Raw genomic sequence first — 25,299 nt, 5'->3', positions numbered from 1 at the left:
GTACTTTTTGGAGAAATGTCCTCTGGTCTGATGAAACAAAAACAGAACTGTTTGGCCATAATGACCATCGTTATGTTTGGAGGAAAAAAGGGGTGGCTTGCAAGTCGAAGAACACTATCCCAACCGTGAAGCACGTGGGTGGCAGCATCATGCTGTGGGGGTGCTTTGCTGCAGGAGGGACTGGTGCACTTCACAAAATAGATGGCATCATGAGGAAGGAAAATGATGTGGATATATTGAAGCAACATCTCAAGACATCAGTCAGGAAGTTAAAGCTTGGTCGCAAATGGGTCTTCCAAATGGACAATGACCCCAAGCATACTTCCAAAGTTGTGGCAAAATGGCTTAAGGACAACAAAGTCAAGGTATTGGAGTGGCCATCACAAAGCCCTGACCTCAATCCTATAGAACATTTGTGGGCAGAACTGAAAAAGCGTGTGCGAGCAAGGAGGCCTACAAACCTGACTCAGTTACACCAGCTCTGTCAGGAGGAATGGGCCAAAATTCACCCAACTTATTGTGGGAAGCTTGTGGAAGGCTACCCGAAACATTTGACCCAAGTTAAACAATTTAAAGGCAATGCTACCAAATACTAATTGAGTGTATGTAAACTTCTGACCCACTGGGAATGTGATTCAATAAATATTAGCTGAAATAAATCACTCACTACTATTATTCTGACATTTCACATTCTTAAAATAAAGTGGTGATCCTAACTGACCTAAAACAGGGAATTCTTACTAGGATTAAATGTCAGGAATTGTGAAAACTGAGTTTAAATGTATTTGGCTAAGGTGTATGTAAACTTCCGACTTCAACTGTATGTCAGACACTTGATGCAAAGAATTCAGAGCAACACAAGAAAACTACTCATATACACATTGCATTAGAAACCTAATCATTGATTACAGTCTATTAAGTGCAGAAAGCTAAAATATCAGCTGTGATTGATAAGGAAGTACATGGTGCATCAAGTATGTCAAAGCATAAACATTCATTATTCATACATCAGTACTTGGTAGAAAGAGGACTTTAAGATTGACCCAGGCCCCCTGGTTTCTCCCAGTATGTTGGCCCTAGACCCAGGCCTGCCAGCCGTGGAAGAGGCGGCTGAGGTTGTTAGGGTCCATGGCCTGCTGGATGAGGAGGTTGACCTGCCCTCCTACACTGAGCACCGTGCCCTCCTCCACCCCCTTCAGCTTCTCCTGCAGCCGCAGCAGCACACGCTCCGCCACCTTGTTGAAGCTCTGGCTATCACTGCTGAGAGAAGAGACAGGATATTGTATGAGATTCATTACAAATATTTATATCACAAATGCAAATTACCAACACCAAGTCTTGCCACATGATGTTTCAAAAGCATGTGGAGGATTTGGTGAGTAACATCAGGCCTACTGGACTGAGACAGGACTGAGTGTGCTCTGTCAGGCATATGATTCCACATGATGGTATACAAGTAGGCCGAGACCCCTGATGTGGGGGTTTACAGTACTGAAGAGTACCTAGACTTGCGGTGTGCCTCCAGGATGTCTCCCCCCAGGGTAGAGTTGAGCGTGGCCTGGAGCTCAGCCTGCTCATCATGCTGCTGCTGCAAGTAGAAGGCCTTCAGAGGGTTCATGGTCCAGTCAAACAGAGGGTCGTACAGCAGTACCTACACCACAGGGTAAAGGAATAGCAGGAGTTATCACATAAACATGTAATGAACATACACTCCAAGCTCACATACAGGCATTGAGTGAAGGTGTACAGTATTTATTTGTGTATATGTTTGTGTTTATACCTCTACAATAGTCAGCAAGGCCTCTTGAGAACTCCTCATGACCTCCATGGTCTTCTCACAGCATCTGAATGGTGGAGAGGAACACAGTAAAAATTATATCCTGATAAAAAAAATATATTGCTTGAATAAAATCCATCCCTATCCATCTTTATTGGGATTGGGTCTTGAGGTCTGCTCACCTTCTGAACACGCCCTCCACCCCCGTTATGCCCATCCCATCCACAATATCTCTGGACAGCCTGAAGGGAACAGTCTCAGGAGTAGGGAGAATCTTGCCCTGTTCAAACGCTACACCTGAAGAGAGAGATAAATGCATTACACCAAATACCTAACCTAAAATGTCCTCAGACGTGGTCCTCAAATGTTAACTCAGACACAGCTATTATGAGTATCCTCCTTACCCAAATCAATATGCACCAGTTCAGCTGTCTGCTCGTCTATAAGGATGTTCTGGATGTGCCTATCACCCAGTCCAACAATGTAGCCCACTGAGGAGAACAAACACAGAAACAAAAGGAAGAATGTGTTGAAGTACATCAGATGAATAGCCAAATGTTTAAGAAAATGTTTTTTGTAGGTATAGTAATGATTGTATTGTGTTGTGGAGAGCAGAGGTGATGGTGTTTGTACCGATGGAGGAAGTGGCCACACTGCGAGTGTAGGCCAGCCGTTTCTCCAGCCACACTGCTGGGTCCAGGAATCGCTCCATGCAGAAGTACCGGAAGACAGGCCGGAAGTTCTGACACACCTCACTGAAAGCCTGGGCCTTCCCATCAGAACCAAGCCTCTGAGACTCCTACAGAAAAAACGATATGAAAAGATCAATGTTACTACAAAATGACAGTACAGTACAGTACAGTACAGTACAGTACTACACAATTCAGCCATCAAGGGACTAAGAATAAATGAGTAAAAGTGAGACTCACTATCATCTTTTTCCGGCAGGTTAGGCTGGCCCAGTCTTGGGGGTAGAAGCGTGTGTGAGCGCCCTTTTGGGGATCTGTGAGGAAATCCCCTATAGGGACGGTCCCCGAGCACCACTCTAGAACCCCACTGCGCTGGGAGAAGGGCACCACCTGGGGGCAGAGACAGAGGCCTCAATCACTCCCATCCCCCAAAATGGATAACAGCTCCTTAAGAATACTTTTGTCACATTTATTTTTTAATATAACATGATAATGATATGAGGAAAGGTCAACTTTGACAATGTACAATTTAATCATTTAACAGAAGCTCTTCTCTTGTCTATGTCTGTGAAATGTTAAGTTGTCTATTGTGTTAGTAAATCTTTATTTATTTTTTTATAAAATCGTACTCCCAAAACAAAACAGAAACTCTTCTACAGAGCAATTTACAGTCCTGGCAAATGTATTTAAATAAGTTGAGCTATGAGACTGGGGCGGTGACCTTGTAGCGTCGGATGTTGAGTTTCCTCTTGCGTGTCTCAGTGTTGCGCTGCAGCAGCGTAGAACACATGTGGAACACCTGCTGCATCACAGCATCCTGCCGCAGGTCATCCTGGCCCTGAGGATACAGAGAGGCAAAGGTCACAGGGGGTTACAACCTGGGACAATAACTACATTAATATCAAAATAAAACACTACATCGGAACTGACCAATGTTCTACAGGGTTTGTGTGATGGTTGTATTCCCACATGCTATGTGCCATGTTGAGTGAATTTACCAAAAAATAACTGCAGAAAATGGTCTAATATACCAAATCTTATTTTTCAGGACCATCAGGTACGATATTGAAGACTGATTCCTTCTTGGCATTTCCTATGAGCTAATCTGTTATTTCATCATGAAACTCCAACATCTTAACTGTGCATTTATTAGACTGGGAGTGACAAATAAAATAAACAAAAAGTGAACAGTTCCCTAAAGAATGCACTGATGATGATCAAAGCATTGGAGAGTGTTTATTTTGTTAGACTAGAAACATAGGGGATTAATAATTACCATCAGGCCAACATGGAAAATAACTGAACCCACAACAGAACCTCAAGTCCTCTATTGTCTTTGTACACAAGGCAGTGGATTTCCCTTCAAAGGGTCAGGAGAAGCTTTGAATTGCATTGAACACACAGTTTACTCACACAATGACTTGCAGGGGGAACAGCAATATAAATATATGGTTCACAGTTCATCAGTGAAACTGTGTAATGACCTCACCTTGACCAGTTGTCGTCTGCTCTTCCCGTCTGATCCCACACAGTCAATGATCTTGGGCAGGTTGACCCCTCCGGCCAGGTGAAAGTGAGGCTTGAAGGACTTGATGGTCACCAGGTTGTCATATTTACCCGAGGGGTCCACCTGTTAACACAAAGACCAATATGGACACGAGTCCTTCTTACATCACTTTTCAAAGCACGCCACGGGTGTGACATGGTATATACATACACATACATTACAGTGCAAATTCTATACAAACTGGCTGCAAAACATCCTATTGCATAACAAAAATCCCCTTATGTCAGGTGATAGACTGGTGAGGGATCCACAGATGATCAAACCCATTCTCTACCTTGATCTCCATTGTAGGAATGATGACATCATCTAGGTTCTTTATCTGCATGATGGGCTGGTCAGAAGGGATGGGAATGGCTTCTGCAGAGGAACACAGGGGACAGTAACGTCACAAACACCAATACAATAGCATGTAGTAAAAACCCTGTAGTCATTCGTGAAGGTGGTTGTGTTTTTTTTAATTTTATTTTATCTTTATTTTCCCAGGTAAGTTGACTGAGAACACATTGTCATTTACAGCAACGACCTGGGGAATAGTTACAGGGGAGAGGAGGGGGGATGAATGAGCCAACTGGAAGCTGTGGATGATTAGGTGGCCATGATGGTATGAGGGCCAGATTGGGAATTTAGCCAGGACACCAGGGTTAACACCCCTACTCTTATGATAAGTGCCATTAGATCTTTTAGTGACCACAGAGTCAGGACACCCGTTTAATGTCTCATCCAAAAGACGGCACACTACACAGGGCAATGTCCCCAATCACTGCCCTGGGATCTTTTTTTTAGACCAGAGGAAAGAGTGCCGCCTACTGGCCCTCCAACACCACTTCCAGCAGCATCTGGTCTCCCATCCAGGGACCGACCAGGACTGACCCTGCTTAGCTTCAGAGGCAAGCCAGGAGTGGGATACAGGGTGGGATACAGGGTGGGATACAGGGTGGGATACAGGGTGGGATACAGGGTGGGATACAGGGTGGGATACAGGGTGGGATACAGGGTGGGATACAGGGTGGGATACAGGGTGGGATACAGGGTGTGTTACAGGGTGGGATACAGGGTGGGATACAGGGTGGGATACAGGGTGGGATACAGGGTGGGATACAGGGTGGGATACAGGGTGGGATACAGGGTGGTATGCTGTGTTTAGTGCTGTAAGGAGTGTGCCGTTGTCACTCACTCTTCTCTGTCTTGTGTCGACTGGCGTCCATGTAGGCCAGAGTGATGTAGGCATCACAGAGGACCTCTATGCCTCTGATCATCTGGGCTCTCTTCTTCCTGATCTTGTTCATAATCCTCTTGGCCACCTCAGACCGCTCCTACAAGACATCACATCTTTCCTTTATTCTCACACAACACACACTAAAAACAAACTTAGTTCCTAAGACAATTCCAACAAGACAGTAACAAGTCATGCACAGTAAAGAGACCCAGTCCCCTCTTCCTTTTATTGGCTGTGTGTACCCCAGCTAGTTTAGCCTGGTGTTGAGCCTACCAGGTCCAGTTGGGAGGAATGGCGCGGGGTGCTCTTGGACAGGCGGCTGCGGGAGAAGCTCTCGTCCTTGTTGGCGTTGACCAGAGCCAGGATGATGAAGAGGGTGTGGTGAGGGTGCTCCAGACATGACAGGCAGATCAGCTGGGATGGATGGATGGATAGACAGAAACATGCTAAGCTGAGGAAGAGAACTCTATAGTTCACACAGGCTGTTGCCTATTGAAACATATTGAAGTCTCACCTCATTGAGAACATCATGGAAGCCCACATCCTCTGCAACTGTAGCAGACATTTTGGTCCCCATGCGGGCAGCCAGCTGGTACATGAGAGGCAGAAACTTATAGGACGGGATCCTTTTCACACCTCCCTGAAGCACAAGAAACTCATAGTAAAACAAACAGTAGTTTCTCTCATCTGAATGGGAAGACACACTAATGCCAGGTAGCCTGGGATCCAAACAGATTGTGAAGAGAGAGAGATTTCAGAGAGATTTCAGTTTGGAATGGAGCCCAGACATAACAAATAGTGCACTAAACAATCTTGTGTCAATGTAGTGAGTGTTTGGTGATGTTAGTTCGTGTGATATCAGTAACTCACCTTCATCATGTCGTTGACTGTCTTGACGTCAGCGTTCTCCAGCCACAGTGAGGCCAGGCGGAACACCCAGGTGTCGTGCTCCTCACCCTGCTCCAGACACTGGATGTAGTTCTCTACAGCCTTACACAGGAACCTCCTTCTGTCAGCCTGCAGGTTGGACAGAGCCCTCTCATCCAGCTCCAACTCCCTCTGCACCTTCACTGTGTACCTGGGAGAGACAGGGAGAGGGAGTTGTAATATCATACACACAGTAGGTTTTGAGCAGAGCTGACAGTGGAAAATAAAATCTTCACACAGCCCGGAGGAGGCCAACCCTCTTTCAGCACCTGTCACCCACACTCAGCCGGTGTAGAATCTGCATAAAACAAGCTGATTCAAAACCACACAAGGTTAACAGTGCTCTCATTCTCTGCTGTGTGTTTTGGTCTGACCTGTTGGTGCTGACCTTGCGCTCCCTCATCAAGTCCACCTCCTCCTTGGCCTTCTCCAGCAGAGCCTGTTTGTTCTCAAACTCAGATGACTTCATGTAGTTATCAATGCTCTGGTACTGGGCGTCTGAGAACCTGGCCAGTGACAGGAAGGCCTGCGTCCTCTGGCTCTGCAGCTTGGTGTCTGAACCTAACGCATCGCCCGTGATCACCTCCACTGCCTACAGGAGGTCAAACACACAGACCCAGACACAGACAGATCCAGAGAGTCACAGACCCAGACAGTCACACACAGACACAGACCCAGAGAGACCAAGACAGTCACAGACCCAGACAGTCACACACAGACCCAGAGAGACCAAGACAGTCACAGACCCAGACAGTCACACACAGACACAGACCCAGACAGTTACAGAGACACAGACACACACAGACCCAGACAGTCACACACAGACACATGCTATAGATCAATTGTGCCCAAGGAGTGGATTATACTATATGTAGGATACATCTGTCTTAGTTTTACCCTCTCCAGGTACTTCTCCAGGATGACTCCAGGGCTCTCCAGGCAGGTCTCTGCCAGCCAGTTCCCACACAGCCTCAGGCACTCCGTGAACACCGGCACCAGGGCAGGGTTAAAGACAACCTGGCCAAGACAGAGGAACAAAATGAAGCCTTAGCTACAGGCCTAGAGTTTTTCCCTGGTCAACAAAAACTCCTGTCCCCAAGACTGAGTAGTTAACATGTAGACTGACTCCCACTGACCTGCTCCTCCAGAGTGTGGATCATCTGTCTCAGTAGCCCCAGAGCCAGACCCTGCTCTCCCTTCGCCCAGAACACCTGGGCCTCCTCCAGCTGCCATGACGACGCTGTGGAGCCCTGCCCCTCTCCTCCGCCATGCTGCTTCATCCGGAACACCGCCCGCTCTGCCAGCTGGGGAGGGGTGAGGAGGGCACATGGGTAAGAGGGGGGCACTATATAGTCACTCACACAGAGACCAATATAGTCACTCACACAGAGACCAATATAGTCACTCACACAGAGACCAATATAGTCACTCACACAGAGACCAATATAGTCACTCACACAGAGACCAATATAGTCACTCACACAGAGACCAATATAGTCACTCACACAGAGACCAAGGCAAATGCATGTTGTGCTGCACTATCTAAGAAAACATATTGGGTAAATGGATCAGGAGTGCTGTGTGTGAATCCAGACCAAAAAAACACACGGTCACCAACACGCTCACTCATTCTCATCACATTACATGTACAGAGTAGACACACTATACATGTGGAACACACACTATATAAACCCTATACATGTATTGAACACCCCCACAGCGAGCTCGGAGCGCCAGTGTACCTGTGTGTTTCCTGCAGTGCGGGCCAGCTGGCAGAGCTCCATGAGGTGGGAGGTGAGGACAGTGCTGAGGTACTTCCTCTTTTCGGGGTCTCTTTCCTGGGAGATGAGGGTCTCCTGGGCCACGGAGCGCAGGGCCAGGATGGGCTCCACCAGTCCAAAGTCACTGTCCACCAGCAGCTGGGAGTGCTGCTGCCAATGGGAACACACCTCGGCCAGGCCTACGTCGGTCAAGGGCCTGCCACAGGCCGGGGGAAATATACAAGTTACATGACTTGTATTAGCTAAGAATTTGAAGTATCAAAACCCTGCACTCTCTAAAAATCTGATCATGTGTTTTTTTGTATGGTTTTGTTTCACAATGATTGAAAGAGGAGGTGCCTACAAGCCCCTCTGGGTTTCTTACCTCTCCTATGCATGTTATTTTTGTTTACCTTTTAAACTATCATATTGTTTTGTATTTTTTTCTTGTGTGCAAATAAAACATTTATAAAAAATAAAAAAATTCTAGGTTGGTGGATGTGCATTGTGTTGAGGTATGGGACACATACAGTGGGTTTCAAATCAAATATAGTATTTTGTAAAATACACTATTTCTAGACTGTATAGATATTTGAAATGACCGATGTTGAGATGCTGGGAAGGAAGGTCATACTTGGAGAAGAGTTGTCGGACGCTCTCCAGCTCACTGATCCTCTGGAGGTTCCGTAGAGCAGGGTAGAGAGAGGACACTGCCTCCAGACTGCCTCTGCACAGCTCTTCTACCTCACTGCCCCTGATGCCACACACACACACAATTCATTTCAAGGACTATAGTTGTTTGTGTGGTGATAATTTGATGGCTGAGAGATAGTTGTTGATTTCCATGTGGGAAACCTTGTTTTACCTGGCATATTTAAGAGTTTGATCGAATGTGGAAAATTCTTTGTCTCTCAAAGCCTGCAGGGAGCAGAACACTGACTCGTTGAAGCCAGGGTTCAATTTCTCATTCCTGAAACAAGCAAAAAGCGAAGACACCAATGGCACGTCAATCCATAAAGCAATATTTTCTTCATCTTCAAAAATACCACCTCAGGAACCCTTACTTTAGTAACCCTCGTCTTCCAGAGGCCCCTCTTACTCACCTCTCTGATAGGCCACAGTCCTGAGGCCACTCCCACTAACCTCTGATAGTCACATTCCCGAGGCCCCTCCAACTCACCTGTCTGATAAGTCACAGCCCGAGGCCCTTACCACTCACCTCTCTGATAGGTCACAGTCCCACTGCATGTTCCTCCAGGCGGCCTGAAACCTGAGCTCCCTTAGCTCCGCCCCCCACTCCACCCCCTCACTCTCCAGACCCCGCAGGTAGGTGGCCAGGATGCTGCTCAGACCAATGTTCTGCAGACCCTGAGGGACCATTGGACAAGCAGCATTAGGTTTTGTCATCTGTTCCCAACAATGGTTTACACAGACAGACAGAAACTATACAGATTTGGAGTTGAAACCAGTTTCTGCTTACCTCCACGATGCCCACTTGCCGTGTGACATCAGGAAGATTGGAGTGGAGGTCGTAAGAGGTCAGAGCCTTTCCCCACATCGCCTCATGCTCATAGGTCCGAATCCTACAAAACAGACACACAAAAATAGAATTCTCAGCTAACAAAACTTTGAATATCCAAGATAGGACAAAAGTAGGATAACAAAGTTCACCTGGTGAGCGCGCTGGTCATCTTCCCACCTCCACAGCCATACAGACTGTCTGGCTCCCCAATACTACGATACACCTCAATCAGTAGGTCCTAAAACATGGTAAAGAAATGACAGTACAGAGCTATGCATTGGACAACATCACTAAAGGTTAATTGAGTCTAAAGGCAAAATCAACTGTACCTGTAGACTGATGCCAGTGTCTTTCACACTCTCCTCTGTCAGACTGGAGATGGTGAAGTTCTGACTGCTCTCATCAAATGTGATTCTGCGCGACGCTCTGGCCGGATTCCTGTAAGCAGAGGTAAAGAAAGACGAGAACAACCCAGAATAAGAAATGCATAAGAGACATAATTTTGAATTGTGTTCATGTGTGTTAAGTCATTTGTATCTTTTTCCAAAGAGATCAAAGGTCAGTATTTCCCATCATGTGTAGTGTACCTGCGGTTCTCCTCCATGTTAGTCTTGATCTTGTCTACGTAGATCTCAGAGTAGAGCAGGGCAGTGAAGTGGGCCGAGCAGGACTGAGCCACCCTGGCCACCTCCAGGTAATTTAGCTCCAACCAGAAGTTAGAGTGGCACACAGTCCCACACAAGTTACTAGAACCAACACAACAGCATCAAACACAGTACCACATTAGTTAGTAGAACCAACACAACAGCATCAAACACAGTATCACATTAGTTAGTAGAACCAACACAACAGCATCAAACACAGTACCACATTAGTTAGTAGAACTAACACAACAGCATCAAACACAGTACCACATTAGTTAGTAGAACTAACACAACAGCATCAAACACAGTACCACATTAGTTAGTAGAACTAACACAACAGCATCAAACACAGTACCACATTAGTTAGTAGAACTAACACAATAGTATCAAACGCAGTACCACATTAGTTAGTAGAACCAACACAACAGCATCAAACACAGTATCACATTAGTTAGTAGAACCAACACAACAGCATCAAACACAGTACGACATTAGTTAGTAGAACCAACATAACAGCATCAAACACAGTACCACATTAGTTAGTAACCAACAACATTAGTTAGTAGAACCAACATAACAGCATCAAACACAGTACCACATTAGTTAGTAGAACTAACACAACAGCATCAAACACAGTACCACATTAGTTAGTAGAACTAACACAATAGTATCAAACGCCATCCTAACAGAGAGAGGGGTGCAGTCGTACAGGTCAGGAAAATAAGAGCAAATGCATCTCCAAACCTGTCAGACTCTAGAGGTCTTTGTTGCTGCCTCAGATAGTTAATGACAGACAACATGGTGCGCAGAGAGGCCTTATCCAACGGACCCTGGTTGGAGATGTCCGACTCTCCTGTTGAGATAATAAAACTACTGTAAAGACCTCCTCTCCAGGAGAAAAAGCTACTAGAAATGTCCAAAGTCAAACACACACAGCGAGAGAGAGAGAGCGTGCGAGAGAGAAAGAGCTACAGAAAGAGAGCTAGAGAGAGAGAGCGAGAGATGGAGAGCGAGAGAGATGGAGAGTAAAACCCACCAGAGTCTGAGGGGAGAGGAGTGGTGGAACGGCTGGAGGCGTGTTGGCGACTGGAGCAGCTGGTGAAGAAGTCCTGGATGTGTGTGGAGAGGAGCTTCCTCCAGGAGCCGCTAGAGTCCCCCAGCAGGATGTCATGGATGATGAGCGGAAGCACCCTCTGGCAGAAGTCTGTTTTCACCTGAACACATGGCAAAGGATATGGGTTAGAGACAGGGATATCTGACTGGAGAGATGAGCCGAAATTGACCATGTGTGTACGCGCATCCATGCATGTGTGTGCAAGGGCGTTAGCGAGAGATGCCAGACTGAACAATAAATTAGCATTACCACAAGTGCTGGCTTAGAGATATAACAGCCATGCCCTCACCAGACACAGGGACCGGGACAGCAGCAGAGCCTCACTCTTGACCGCTCCACTGTCCAGCAGAACCGTGCAGAGCGTCTTCAGCCAGGCCTTATGGCCGCCAGCCTCAGGCACCCAAAGGTCCTGGCTCTCCAGCCGCTCCCTGGCCACCAAGCTCACCTCCTTACTCACCCCGACCACCTGCACAAGTGAATGGATAATTAACACTTTCCATATGTGTTATTAACATGATTCCATATGTGTTATTTCATAATTTTGATGTCTTCACTATTATTCTACAATGTAGAAAATAGTAAAAATAAAGAAAAACCCTGGAATGAGTAGGTGTGTCTAAACTTTTGACTGGTACTGTATATATGCAAACACATTTGCACACTACGAAATTCAGACACACACACACCCATACGAGGACGTGATATTTCAGGTCTTGAAAAGTCTGCCCAACCTTCTTCTTGGTAGATCTAAAAGGGTTGAGGTAGGCCAGCATGGGGTCACGGTTGTCTTTATGGACCTCCCAGAAGTCAGCTCCAGCCTGAGTGGCCAAGATGTCCTTTAGACTCTGGGCTGCAGCTTGCCTCACCTCAATACTGACAGAGAAACACATGGGACCACAACAAGACATGAGAGCAGGTCAAGACACACTCACTATATGAAAACCGTATGACACTACTTCCCTGGGCTAAATTGTTGATTTAGTAAGAAAGTGTAATTGGACTTTAGGGCCATTAGATACAGTATATGGCAGGGCTCTACACTGCTACCATTTTTGTCACATATGCTCCTAAATATTTTACTGTGCTACCTGGAATTTTTATTTGGGAGCACCAGTGCCCCTAAAAAAATAAAAATGTATTTTGTAATTGGTGGCAATTCTTATCAATAATACCTAGAATATTTTTCATTGTGCTCCTACATTTCTTTATGTGCTCCTACATTTTTCAGCTTAGGAGCAAATGTGCTTCTTGTAAAAAAATTCAGCGTAGAGCCCTGTATGGTGTACCAGTGGTGTGTGAGGGCATTGTTGATGCAGTTCAGGATGATGTAGAGCCACTGTGGTTCCACGGCAGGGAAGAGAGATACAGCTCTGGCATTGAGCTGGTCCTTCCCATGGAGCAGAGCGATGGTGGAGAAATCCACAGGCCCCAGCTCTCCCAGACAGCTCCCTGCAACCTCTATAAAAACATAGGCACATGGTCAAGGAAAAGACAAAGACCTTTTTCACACAACGGTGCCAAGCCGGCCGAAACTACTTCCTATCACACTCCCAATTATTGATGCTTTCCTGGGCTGAGAGAGGAAACATACGCAGTGCCAACAGTGAGGTTGAGGTTACCATACGAACCTAAAATGTCTCTTCCTCCAGGGTGATTGGCTGCTAGCTTACAGAGCTGTAGTAGGTTAAGGACCAGCCTCACCAACACACTCTCTGCAGGGTCCACTAGAATGAAGAGGTACAGAGACAGGATTCAAAAAGGGCAAACTAACACACTCACCTCCAACAACATAAATGGGTCTGGTAACATATCTAGACTACGGTAGCCCTCCCTCTCTCTGACCGAGGCACTCTCTCAGCAGCGGTCTGATCTGGCTCTTGTTGTTGTGGAGCTGTCTCCTCAGGTCCTTCAGCCCCTCCAGTCTGGTCAGAGGCAGGGAGTCACAGGAAGCCACAGACAGGAAGTGGGCTATCTCCTGGGGATGTGGCAATAGTGTGAATCAGCTGTAGAGGTAATACATGAGAGGTTAGAGAGGGTGTGTGCTGTGGCCTGTGTGTGAAGGGGGTGCCCTTACCTGTCTGAGAGTGAATTTCCCTGTGCTGTACTTCAGTGTATGTTGCACGGCCCTCAGCTCTCTGAACTCCGGGCAGTCTGGGAAGGGCTCCAACTGCTGGATGGCACTCTTCAGCTTGTCCTGACTCTCTACGACCAGGAACTTCAACAGACTGAGCACCTGAGAGAGAGAGAGAGAGAGAGAGACAGAGACATAGAAGAAGAAGAGAGGAGAGAGACAGAGGGGTCAACAGAGAGAAAGAGAGAGAACAATGAACAGTGTAATACTTACTTTGAACAAATTATTATTTGTCATACAAAGAGTCTACTGGCCATGTGATACATCCATGTCTTACCTGCTGTGAGATGGCAAGTTGGTTGGTCACCTGGGCGGTGAGAGTACCAACAATGACCTGTAGGTGGCTCTCCACAGCGTCGTCACAGAACTGCACGGCCGTGCGACACACAGAGGTCAGTAGGTCACAACACAGGGAGAAACTACGGCTGGACACCTCGTCCAACTGGGCCGGCCTGACAGAAAACAAGAACAGGCAGAAAAACAGTTAACTACTAGAGAGAGCAAAAATGACGAGTCACTCCATCGGATCTGTGAGAGAGCAGCAGACTGTGTGTGTGTTTACCCCTAACCTGCTGTTGATGTGGTGGATGAGTGTGTAGATGATGTCTCGGAGGACGAAGGCCCAGGCTCCCCCCAGGCCGTCCTTGACCTCCCTGAGCAGCAGGCTGACAAACAGGTGGTACATCAGCAGGATGCGGTGCCTCTCGTAGGCATTGATAGTCTCAGCTGCCTTCTGACACACCGCCAGCAGGATCCTCTGAATGGAGATCTAGAATAGCAACACAAGAGGATCACAGAATCCGGATTACTTTCCAGATTAAAAGTTTTGAAAAATTGGTTCCAGGAAACCACTCAACTTTGTAAAACCCTATTCTGTTCCATTGTGTAATAAGAACATTCTACAACCATTTCAACACAATGATGAGAGCAGGAGAGCATTTTACCGGAGTCTTGGATAAAATGGCCACCAGGGACTTGTGATTGGCACTGTGACACTTGCTGAGATAGTCCAATGTGGCTTTGATGACATAGGAGCTGAAATAGGGCGGGTTCGGTGCTGGGTCCAGTTCCCTAGAGAGAACATATTATCATCACAGACAATGAAAGTTTGTGAATGCAAGTAAGGGTGGTTGTGGAGTGGTAAGGAGTGACGTGCAGTGAACATTACCCTATGAACTTTATCAGGTCCCCTCTGCCCCCCTTCTCAGTAGCAGCCCCTTCATACAGGGTCATCAAGAGCTCCACCACAATGTCCGACAGGTTACTGTGAATAAGGCTGTCGATTTGCTGTGGAAAGTCCAACAGTGATACAGAAAGTTAGGTCTGTGAGACAGACATTAAGACTGCTTTTACAGCTTCTACTGCAGGTTCACTTGACTGCTGCTGCTGATTGTAGCTAGCTCAACCTGAATTGGCAAACTTGGCACTAGGGTTGGAGTCAATTCCATTTCAATTCAGCCAATTCAGGGGATGAAGTGAAAAGGAATGGATCCCAATCCTGGTTTATACATGATAACATCCTACAGAGTTTTAAGCACATTCAGCTGCAGGCACAGAGACTCCCAGCGTCTCTTCCTCACCAGTTTGCCCAGGCAGTTGCTGTCCTTGAGTAGGTCATAGACCCTGTGGGCCTTCTCTCTCTGCTGGGCCACTTGGGCATCTTGGCCCGACAGGGCAAAGTAGGGCAGGATGTTCACCATGATCTTAGGGAAGCAGTTGGCCAGCAGCTTCTTCCAGTCCTTACCCAGGTGGGTGCCGATGGACTTCACCTGCTCAAAGTCATCCAGGAAGACCAGGTGTGGGATAAGGACCTGATAGGAGGAGCTGGGATAAAACAAAGAAACAATGAATAAATTGATCTTACTTAGATGCATCATTCCTTCCTTCCTTAAGGTGATCTGACATGATTGAATAGGTGAAAGCAATATGGTGGAAACTCTGCTTTCACCCCAATTCTGTCAGATCAGTAAATTCTAGGGGTGTAACGATTCGTTTTAACAACGATTCGATTTGTATCACGATTCGTGGTTGTCGATACGATTCAAGGACGATATTGGTTCATTTAGAACGATACGATCCGAAACGATTCAGTGACTTGACATCGATTCAGTAACCTTTTAGCCAAAAATTTAACCAGTGTGACTGAAATAAATACCTGGTAACCAGTTGCATTTTAATGGCTGGCAATAGTCTTGATATTTTTAACAGTGTTTCATGCCTCCATGCAGACCATCTGGTATTATGAAACTTACCCAGTTCCACAAAGGAGATCCCATTTTCTTCACATAGCTTTATTCAGTGCAGCAGTTTTTTTGCTCCACCTTTTTGTAAATAAAACTGCAGCAGCTTGACCACAGAGCGATGAAATGTCTCACAGTAAGGAACGTTGCGATCAGCTGATTTCGCGCAATTCTCCAGTGTGTGTGCGGTGCACAGAATGTGCACAAGGGAGTCTCCAACCGCAGCATGTTGCCGGAGTTTTGGCACAACGCCGTTGTAGATACCTACGTTGACAGCAGCCCCGTCTGTGCACACAGCGACCAACTTTGTTGTCCAGTCATCCAAGCCTGTGTCCTGGAAAAGTCTCACAAGTCCGTCTGTTATGGCCTGTGCGGTTCGGTCAGCACCCAATTCAATCAGTCCAATAAAGTCCGAAGTAAACTCTCCGTTGCTGGACACAGACACAATGTAAACTATTTCCTGCTCAGTTTTTGTGATGTCCTCAGATCCATCAAAAAGCAGCCCTCAAAATTCAGCAGACTGCAACTTGGCTCGTAACTCCCCGCTGATGGTGTGAGCGATGCTCTGCATGATCCGTGTGCCCCCTTCACGTGAATGATATGCACCTCCGACATTTACTCCTAGCCGTTTCAGTAAAGGAACATCCTCAGAATAGGAAGACATGGGACGTGCGTGTTTAGCTTTATGGAAAGAGAAAAATATTAAACAGAGCTTGCCGCTGTTCTTCATTCAGCTTGTCTCGCCATCTGGCAAGTGGGCGACTGGACATTTATTCTCGGCTAGCTTTTAGCAATGGCTTGCGCCACATTCGTGTGCTCCTTGCTCTTTTCATGTTTGTCAAATAAAGGATGGTTGAAATTCTTTGAGCCTTTATAAAATGCACCTGTTTTGTCTGCTAGATGTGGATTTGAGCGGCAAATCTTGCACCACATTTCAGTGCGCTCATCGTTAGCTTCAAGCCACTGCACATCTTGGAGCCACTTTTCCGAAAAAAGTATTTTCTTCGGCTCTGGCTCCAGTTGGCGTTTCTTTGTAGGTGGCGAAACGCCAAAGAAGCTGCTTAATGTCTGTTGCTTTTTGGACATCCCTGACAGTAGTTGACAAACAACATGTCATGTGTAAGGTTAGATGAGAAGATCGGTCAAGTACGCAAAGGCGCGTAGTAACACAAGTGGCATTACGCATTCCTGATTTTTGTCGCGCTTGCGTATCTGCGTACCAGTTATGTGCACCCCTGCATATAAAGTCTGACGTGCTTAAATCCAATGGGTTATTTCCTAGTATCGATACAATCGATTTATTACATTTTAAAACGATGTTAGATCGATATATGTTGTCCAAAAGGCCAACTCGCCGAGCACAGATCGATGTAGTTGGATCATATGAATATAAATCGATACATCGATGTAGTAGATGGATCGTTACACCCCTAGTAAATTCCCTAAGAGTCATTTTATGGACATAAAACTTATGGGCTAAAGTAGAATGTAAACTACCTGTAGAAGTCCTTGAGAGTGGCGTGGTTGAGCAGAGTGTAGGGGAAGGACTCCAGGGTGTAGCCTGGCTGGCCCAGCCACTCTGCCACCAGGTAATCCAGGTGAGAGCTGACAAACCCCTCCACACTCCTGTAGCCCAGAACTCTGGACACACTGCCCAGGACCTAACAGGGGGTGAGGGACAAACCAGGTTAACATTCAGTCTGTCAACATCATAGCATACTGATACAGTATCTCTGTCTGACGTGACGGTGGAAAGGGCAAGTTACCCACCTACACTAAAGTGCTTTCAGTTTAAGAAACATGAATACAAAACATAATAATTTATGAGACCGTAAATATGTGTAGCCAAATTAATTTCCCTTACCTTTTTGATGAGTGGCTCCTCTATGTTGTTCTCCTTGTAGGACTGGAAAAGGGCGAAAAGGGACTGTTTCTCACAGACGGGGCTGCAGCACAGCACCACCGACACACTCTTCAGCAGCGTGGCCTTGCGGTTAAACATCTCGTCACTCAGGTCTTCAGGAGAGCTGCTCTTCTGTGACACACACCAGGGAGAGCAGAGGGATAGTGAGATGGACATAAAAACATCTGTCAGAGTAACATGTGAAAGACAGGCTTACCTGGATCCTCATCCCTTCTTGGGCTTTCAGGTAGACGTTCTCAAAGGCGGTCTGCTGGCATTTCAGAGGAAGCATCTTTCTCTTCTCCAAGCTGTCCGGTGTCATCTCCAAGAACAGCCTATGGATGGAAGAGAGCATGCATGGTAGATATGTCAAACATGTAAATATTAACTTTTTAACTTGAGAGACATTAGCCTCTGTGATGGCATTAAGGCTGGTGAGAGAGTGTTCCGTCGGTGAAACCAACCTTTCCACTGTCATGGCTGCAAGCATTCGTACGTGATGGTGAGAGTCAGACAGGTGGGACGGGAGGATGACGGACACTGGAAGCTCCTCCTCCCTCAGGGTAAGGACCGCCCACTTACAGCAAGGGTCAGCCTGACATAGAGGGAGAGAGACAGGGAAGTAAATGGTGTTATTACTCTCCATCTACCTAAAGACAGGGTGGTTATCATGGGCAGTTACTATGCTGTGACTATAAAACATTGTGAACTCACCTCCAGTAGAGCCAGCAGACAGTGAACTAATGCCACCTTTACAATTGCTGTGCATTTCCCCGTTCTGCCCAAAATGCTAGAAGAGACCATTAAAAGTTGGAAGTTAAATTCTAGAACGAAGAACAAGAATTATTGTCAAGTCAAAATACAAAAATCTAGACTTTGATGCTGACCAGAATCCAGAGACCACTTGGAGCAGAGCTCCCTGGACGTGTCTCATGTTATTATGCTGGTCCTGAGTACGGCCCAGACTACGTATAGACGGTAGCAGACCCAGCAGCACTGCAGCACAGATCTCCTGGTCCTGGCGGTACAATGAGCAAAGATCCCTGCAAGCACAAAGAAAAGTAATCGGTCTTCAGCACCTCATGTATAGCATAGTATATTTGACACAGAAATCTAGAAACAGAGGCCATTCTTACGCCAGAGGTCTGAGGAGTGAGTCAAACTCTTCAGCTGCCAGCGATGTGTCCTCAGCAGGTAGTTTCTTCAGAAGGACCAGGTACTGAGAGGGGACAAGAAAATAATAAACTATTAGTATTTAATGTTAGTGATACAAGAACATCATCAGTCATCATTTGCAACATGATCGGTAGGGAACTACGATTAGCTGTGCAACAATGACCACACTACACAGTCCTGGTCCCTCACCATGTTGAGGTGTAGTGGCTTGGTGCAGTCTATCTTGTCCAGCAGCAGTAGCAGCTTGCGCCGGACCTCCGCTTGGTTGAAGGAGAGCCCGTGGATAAACTCAGCCGAGACACACAGGGACAGGAACTCCAGACTGGCCAAGACGGCTAAATCCTGCTGGGCCAAATGCTCCTCAGCCAGTAGGCTTTTAGCATCTAGGAGAAGATAGAGCATTTAAATGACAATCTGATTGGTGGATTTATAGAAATGCTTGGAGGCCAATGCCTGGTCTGATTATCAACCCCCAAGCCCCTACCCCTGGAAATATCTCATTGATCTGAAAGAATCAGATGGGGTGTGCACATATGTCAATAGCTCCACCTCACCCTATAGTATCCAGACATAGCGGCTGACGCTGATGGGATGATTTTACATGGGGCTTACGAGGGATATCATCCACTTACCAGGACCACACTGGGTATCACTGGGGTCCACATTCTCTCTGTGAGTCCCATTAGATGTGCTGGTCTGTGGGCCGTCTCCTTCATCAAACAGGTCAATGTCCTCCTGCTGGTCAGCCTGTGTCCTCGTCATGTCCCAGTCCTCATCTGTGGTGTCCTCCTCAAACCCCAGACTGCCTCTCTTACAGGAGCTATTCAGCTGTGAGTTAGAGACAGACACAGAGTGAGCTTACAGAACTCAGATCATTACAGAGTGGTTATACAGGTCCAAATGATGGTTATTCAAATTATCAAAATGATGGTTGATGGGACAGAAAGCAAACTCTCCATGACTCACCAACAGTTTGCATATTTCTGCCAGTTCAGTCAAAAGTCTTGCAGGGAAAATCTTCAAGAACAAGTTGCAAGAGACGGAGCTCATACTGTCCTGTGGGAGAGGATATGTGGAAGTCAATGAAAGTACAAATAGAGAGCCAGATTTTAAACACAGATGTTGATGGCGATGATAACGATAAGGAACAAGGAGAGGAAGAAAGCTTGTCTTACCTTTACCCCTCTGTTGACACACTGTGTGCACAGCCGCATGACAGACCTGAGTGTAGTCATTGTCCCATCCTCTGCCATCTTCACCTTCACATTAGATATGTACTCACTAAAATCCTGGGCCAGTGCCTGCGAAAAGCCAACAGAATATACAATGAATTGCATATATGTGGATTTCAGCAGGCATATAATAAATGTTATCAACCCGTTCAGACTACCTTCGCCTTTAGGAAGGGTTGGGAATGGCAGGCTTCTTCCTCAGTCAGGAGACCTGTAGAGACATATCCTGCTAAAACACCAGTAAGGAGACTTGAACAACGAACCAGGCATTCTGGTGGTGTGGTCTGAGACTGAGGAGAAAACACACACACACAGTGCTTAGTTTGAACATACACACTAACTCACAAAACCATGATTCTACCATAGACATTCACTCACATCAGGGGAGTAGCAGTTGAGTAGGTGGTCAGCCACAGACAAGAGGCCCTGCTCCAGCTTGTGTTTAAGGCTGGGGACAACAGTGAGCTGGGTGTCGGCTGAGGACACCGTCACTTTCACCATGGGGTCAGAGGGCATCTCGTCAAAGCTGAACTGCAGGTACATGCTCTCAATCTCACTCAGGGCATCTTTAGCTTCCACTTGTGCTTGATCTTGCATCACAGCACTTTAGGCAGAGGGAAAGATTGAAGGTGGTATGAAATCTATGGAGTTATGTTGACACTGATGACAATATGGTTGAATTTATCGGTTTTAGATAAATATTTCCCTCACCTCTCAAGTCCCTTTGCTCCAAGGAGAAACATAATGCCAGCTCGGGTGTCTTTGAGGGTCAAAGGCACAAGGATTCTGGGGATTAGGTTATGAGGAAAATCCCTGGGCAAAGAGGAATAAGACACAGACTCTTATTAGGAATGTGTAAAAACAATTACAGACGTAAAACATTGTACCGAGACAAAATTATCCCAAGTAGACAACACTAGCAGAGGTTAAGGGTGAATAAAAATGAGATATGAGCCCAGTGATAAACTGCCCACCTGCAGATGATGGGGTGTGGTCTTGAGCTCTCCTCTGCCTCTTCACTCTGTTCATTCATCAGCAGCCAGCTCATGATGTTCTCCTTGAGGCTGGGTGGCCCGACCCCCTCCACGGCCCCTGCTTGGTCCCACCCAGTGCCCAGGCTCTTAGGAACAGGACACTTGAGAAGGGCCTGGGCCAAACACAGAGCAGCAGCACTGCAGACAGAGAGAGAGGTTGAAATGTTCCTTCAGAGATAAAAGCATAATGCACTGTAGTTTGCAAAGAGTAAATTAGTCAATCTAATGTTGAGGAAGTGACTTTATATTACATGACAAAATCATTAATCAAAGCCAAGGACTCACTCAGAGGGCTTGCAGTCCGAGCCAGAGAAGAGCTTCCAGAACTCTCTGTCGATGGGAATGAGGGCTCCCTGGAGGACGGTGGACAGCAGGGCCAGACTGAGGGCCTCAGTCTGGGGGGAGCTGACCCCCCGTAGAGCCAGGGCCCAGACACGGCCCCACAGCCTGCCCAGTTCAGCCCTGTAGGCTTGGGCCCTCTCTGGGTGTGTGGCCTGGCAGCGAGCCACCTCCCTCAGGCAGCGCAGCACGTAGGGCCCCCTGTCACCCCGCCGCTGCTCCCCCAGAAGCTGGCACAGGACGGACAGCAGACGAACCAGCTCCTGGCCAGGCACCATGGAGGGGTACTTAGAGGTCAACACTGATGTGATCTGTAACCTAAATAGGAGCATAGTATTGTTGAGTAGGTGAACACAGAGGATATGGAGATGTGAAGAGTTTGATTGCACTAAATATAAGGATATTTGGCAAGTTAAGGAGCACTGAACCTTGGTGTGATTGTCTTTTCTCACCATGGTATGATGTCAAAGTCGCTATGGTGTGGCTGCAGGTGGTCTCGGAGAACCTCCCAGCCCAGCTCGTTGCGTCTGCGCTTGCTGGGCGTGCCCTGTGGACTGCCTCTCTGGGTGGCTCTGAGGTGGGCCTGAGTCACCTCGAGAATCTGGAGTTTACTATCCTCGCTAAAGAGCTAAACACCCAAAACATGAAGATGAGACCAACAATACTAACATAATCTATTTTCATTCTTAAAGACAGGTGAACTATGTCAGATTATGTCAGCCCATCTCAGGTCTTAGTCTTGAACTAATAAATGAAGTCAAGATGTGAAAATGAAGGATCTTAGCTTTATCACCTGATGGCAGATTTCCGCAGTTAGCTCGATAAGGTTCTCCTTCACAGCGATGTGGCGCGACCCTGTGGCATATTTCCCCCGGCTCCCAATCTGGCTGATCTCATTCACCAGGGCATCATAAAGGTTATAGAGTAGACTCTGCCATTTGGCCCAGTCCTCAGCATAGGCTCCTGGAACAGTGAGGGGTGGCATGGGCAAGAAAAGGTGTCAGATGGGCTGTATCAATCATGATCTAAAATGGCATTCTACTTCATCAAGGGTTTCAGTGATGAAAACAATTCACACCTGTCTGTTCTTCTACACCGTTTTCATCGTTCAACATCGAAACAGATTCATAAAGACAATGGTGTTTTTTCAGTTTTCAGTCTGTCCAAAAAATACCAGCCATACCCGTGTCTTGTGTCTTTGACCCTTTGGGATGATGTACACAGAGCTGCAGGTTGAAGAACTCTACTATCTCCTCTTTGAGAGTGGTGCTGGGCCTCATCTGGCTCCATACGTAGAGCACAGAGGGCAGGAGCTCCTCACCCAGCCGACACACCCTGATACGGCAGTTCATGGCAGCAGACCTCAGGAAGACGTTCAGAGCAGAGACCAAGTGCTCTACCACCGCCAAGTGTCTCTCCTGCCTGCAGAGAGAACATATCACATGCAGTGTAATGGTTTAAGTCTCTTGATTGTAGGTCTCACTGTATTTTTTTACATTTTAGTCATTTAGCAGACGCTCTTATCCAGAGCGACTTACAGGAGCAATTAGGGTTAAGTGCCTTGCTCAAGGGCACATCGACAGATTTTTCACCTAGTCGGCTCGGGGATTAGAACTAGCGACCTTTCGGTTACTGGCACAACGCTCTTAACCACTAAGCTACCTGCCGCCCCCTGTAGACCAGAGGAGGCTGGTGGGAGGAGCTATAGGAGGATGGGCTCATTGTAATGGCTGGAATGGAATCAATGGAACAGTATCATACATGGAAAGCACATTTTTGACGCTGTTCCATTTATTCCATTCCAGCCATTACAATGAGCCCGTCCTCCTATAGCTCCTCCCACCAGCCCCCACTGCTGTAGACTCAATTTCTAAGCGTTCAGTTCAGTAGGTTTACACAATAGACAACTTACACCTACAGGCGCGTAACTACTGGAAAATGACTGTGGAAAGTAGCAACTCCCTTGCATGATACAGTTCACCTCTCGCAGTGGTTGTTGTTATTGTCATCGTACCTGGCATTGAGCAGTGCTCTGGAGAAGAAGATGAAGAGTGTATGGCTGAAGCCCTCAGTCTGCAGACAGCAGCCCTGGACTGCAGTGTGGATGATCCTGCTCACTAGCACACGATTTATGGCCTTGGAGGAACCAGTGAAAAGGCCACAATACAGATCCAGCAAATCTAGATACATATGAGAGAACAAATTGTTCAGAATCTAACAAGAATGAAATCAAAATCTGGACAATACATATGAAATTCCATTGCGGACCCATGACTTCAATCAAGCATTTACATTGCGTTTGTTTGTATTTCCTATTACTAGCTGCAATTACCCCAAAACACCACCAATTACTTCCCCGTTACATTCATAGATTACATTCAACAGCACATACAAATCTAAGTCTCTGCTGTATTGAGAGAGGAGCAATAAGAACCACTGACTGTGCCACTGCTGCTGGGTGATCTCACACCAGTACTTGCGGACAGACAGGATGTTCTTAAGCAGGATGGTGCTGTAGTCCTCCCCATAGGCTGAGCAGCTGAATGAGCTCCGCAGCACCTCCATCACATGTTTCAGGAGCTCGCCACACTTCAGACGAGGCCCTCCTGTAAGGTGAGAAGTGGGGGGTTAAAGTACCCAGAGGCGCTACAAATCAGTCAGTGCGTCCAAAATTGAAGTACTTTTCATCAAAGCCCTATAGGCCCTGGTCAAAAGTTGTGCACTATTTAAGGAATAGGGAGCCATTTGGGACACACAGGGATAGACAACACAGGGTGTGGGTGTTAGGCTCTATAGGCCTATGATCTGATCTGGTCTGTGATCCTCCAAACCCGTACTCTTGTTGGCACAGCGGATGAAGTATTTGACCAGGCTGCTGATCTCCTGCATCTTCTTCTGACGGTTAGCCTGCGTGGTGGCTGACACGTTGGCTTTCCCTGCCTGGAGCAGCTCAGTCTCTTTCTGCAGATACCTCTGCAGAAACCTGAAAGAAAGGCAGTGAGAATGCAAAGCGATGATGGACTTAATCAATATTGTCAATAAAATAGTAGCCTGGCTACACCTGTCCCCTAATAGTGGGATTTAGGTAATAAACTATGTAGGAAGAGATAGTACCTGAAGACTGCATCCCAGGTGAGCTGCTTGGAGCCTTTAGCAGCTCTGGTTCCAGAAATGCGATCCAGCTCCTCCACTGTGTCAGGACACCGGATGAGCCGTCTGAAGCGATCAGCCTCTTTCTGGATACAAGAACAGAATGTTTTGTGCACAGATGTTGAAATAGGTTTATTGATTCAATGCACTGATTTATGAGTGACTGAAATTACCTTTCTCTCCGTTGCTTTTTCATTCTCTAAACCTCTGCAGCAGACCAGCAGCTCGTGAAGGACCAAGCTCATTATGCTTTAGGGTCGTGTGTCAGGTTCCATCAACAGATTTGGGGGGCATGCATCTCTAAAAAAAATACATGATAATGACATATATGAAGCATGAGGTTGATGACAAGTATGACAAATTAAACAGACATGACGCATTGATCAAACAAAAGTGTCAACAATTTCATCACTTTGGAAAGAGTGTAGCAAGCCTAGATTCATAACAAATCATACTAGTTCACAATGAATACTCCTGTTTGCTGAAAAATAGCTAGCTAGCTAACTAGCAAGCTAAAGCTGCAGCAGTTAGCTTGCAATAATAGCACGGTATTGAAATCACACATAACACCAACATAATCTATTTCAAAAGAGTCACATATCAAACCATTCACATTTGATCTTGATGCTCAGTTATTTCAAACCTTGATGTTTATTCTCCTCCTATAAAGTGAAACTTCCCCCAAAGATTATGACCAATGTAGAAGTTAGTTTGACATGTTGACGTGCGTACGCAGCAAAACCGCGCCTCCCACTGTTGAAAAGGATACATCACAACCGGGTCACAGAGAAATCGCACGAGTGTCTAGAGTTTTTCTGGTGGTGGCAAAAGTGACTGCATTTACTGTAATAATAATCATCAAAACAAACTCCAATGAC

At 46.5% G+C, this 25,299-nt stretch overlaps 1 protein-coding gene across 3 annotated transcripts; it reads right to left on the bottom strand.

Moving 5' to 3' along the window:
- Positions 1–755: 755 nt before the first annotated feature.
- On the bottom strand, positions 756–25,150 carry atm (ATM serine/threonine kinase). 3 transcript variants are annotated; one of them, XM_045219335.1, is made up of 63 exons: positions 25,065–25,150; positions 24,595–24,721; positions 24,386–24,507; positions 24,109–24,254; positions 23,713–23,877; positions 23,286–23,451; positions 22,455–22,693; positions 22,065–22,234; positions 21,724–21,899; positions 21,218–21,589; positions 20,873–21,070; positions 20,610–20,711; positions 20,277–20,502; positions 20,057–20,188; positions 19,842–19,967; positions 19,633–19,722; positions 19,299–19,494; positions 18,856–19,049; positions 18,627–18,709; positions 18,378–18,533; positions 18,205–18,280; positions 17,955–18,085; positions 17,708–17,825; positions 17,452–17,622; positions 17,085–17,248; positions 14,928–15,171; positions 14,516–14,634; positions 14,292–14,418; positions 13,917–14,116; positions 13,625–13,799; positions 13,291–13,449; positions 13,059–13,191; positions 12,845–12,940; positions 12,503–12,674; positions 11,948–12,089; positions 11,506–11,682; positions 11,139–11,316; positions 10,847–10,955; positions 10,046–10,204; positions 9,788–9,896; positions 9,608–9,696; positions 9,417–9,519; positions 9,156–9,304; positions 8,802–8,906; positions 8,571–8,690; positions 7,919–8,153; positions 7,313–7,480; positions 7,074–7,193; positions 6,551–6,768; positions 6,120–6,327; positions 5,764–5,889; positions 5,523–5,663; positions 5,208–5,346; positions 4,308–4,390; positions 3,956–4,096; positions 3,188–3,304; positions 2,707–2,856; positions 2,411–2,576; positions 2,182–2,268; positions 1,960–2,074; positions 1,781–1,844; positions 1,503–1,651; positions 756–1,260 (listed from the first exon to the last, which is right to left on the bottom strand). In XM_045219335.1, exons 2-63 carry the CDS (start codon positions 24,664–24,666, stop codon positions 1,077–1,079), a joined length of 9,267 nt encoding a protein of 3,088 aa, XP_045075270.1. In that variant the 5' UTR covers positions 24,667–24,721; positions 25,065–25,150; the 3' UTR covers positions 756–1,076. The 3 variants fall into 3 exon arrangements, with proteins under 3 accessions (XP_045075270.1, XP_041734431.2, XP_045075272.1); XM_041878497.2 differs by having other exon boundaries at positions 756–1,257; XM_045219337.1 differs by having other exon boundaries at positions 25,035–25,140.
- Positions 25,151–25,299: the final 149 nt, after the last annotated feature.

The sequence above is a fragment of the Coregonus clupeaformis genome, chromosome 6 (assembly GCF_020615455.1).
Source record: "Coregonus clupeaformis isolate EN_2021a chromosome 6, ASM2061545v1, whole genome shotgun sequence".
NCBI lineage: Eukaryota > Metazoa > Chordata > Actinopteri > Salmoniformes > Salmonidae > Coregonus > Coregonus clupeaformis.
Note: the sequence above shows the minus strand (reverse complement) of the source record. Positions and strands in the feature narration are given on the sequence as shown.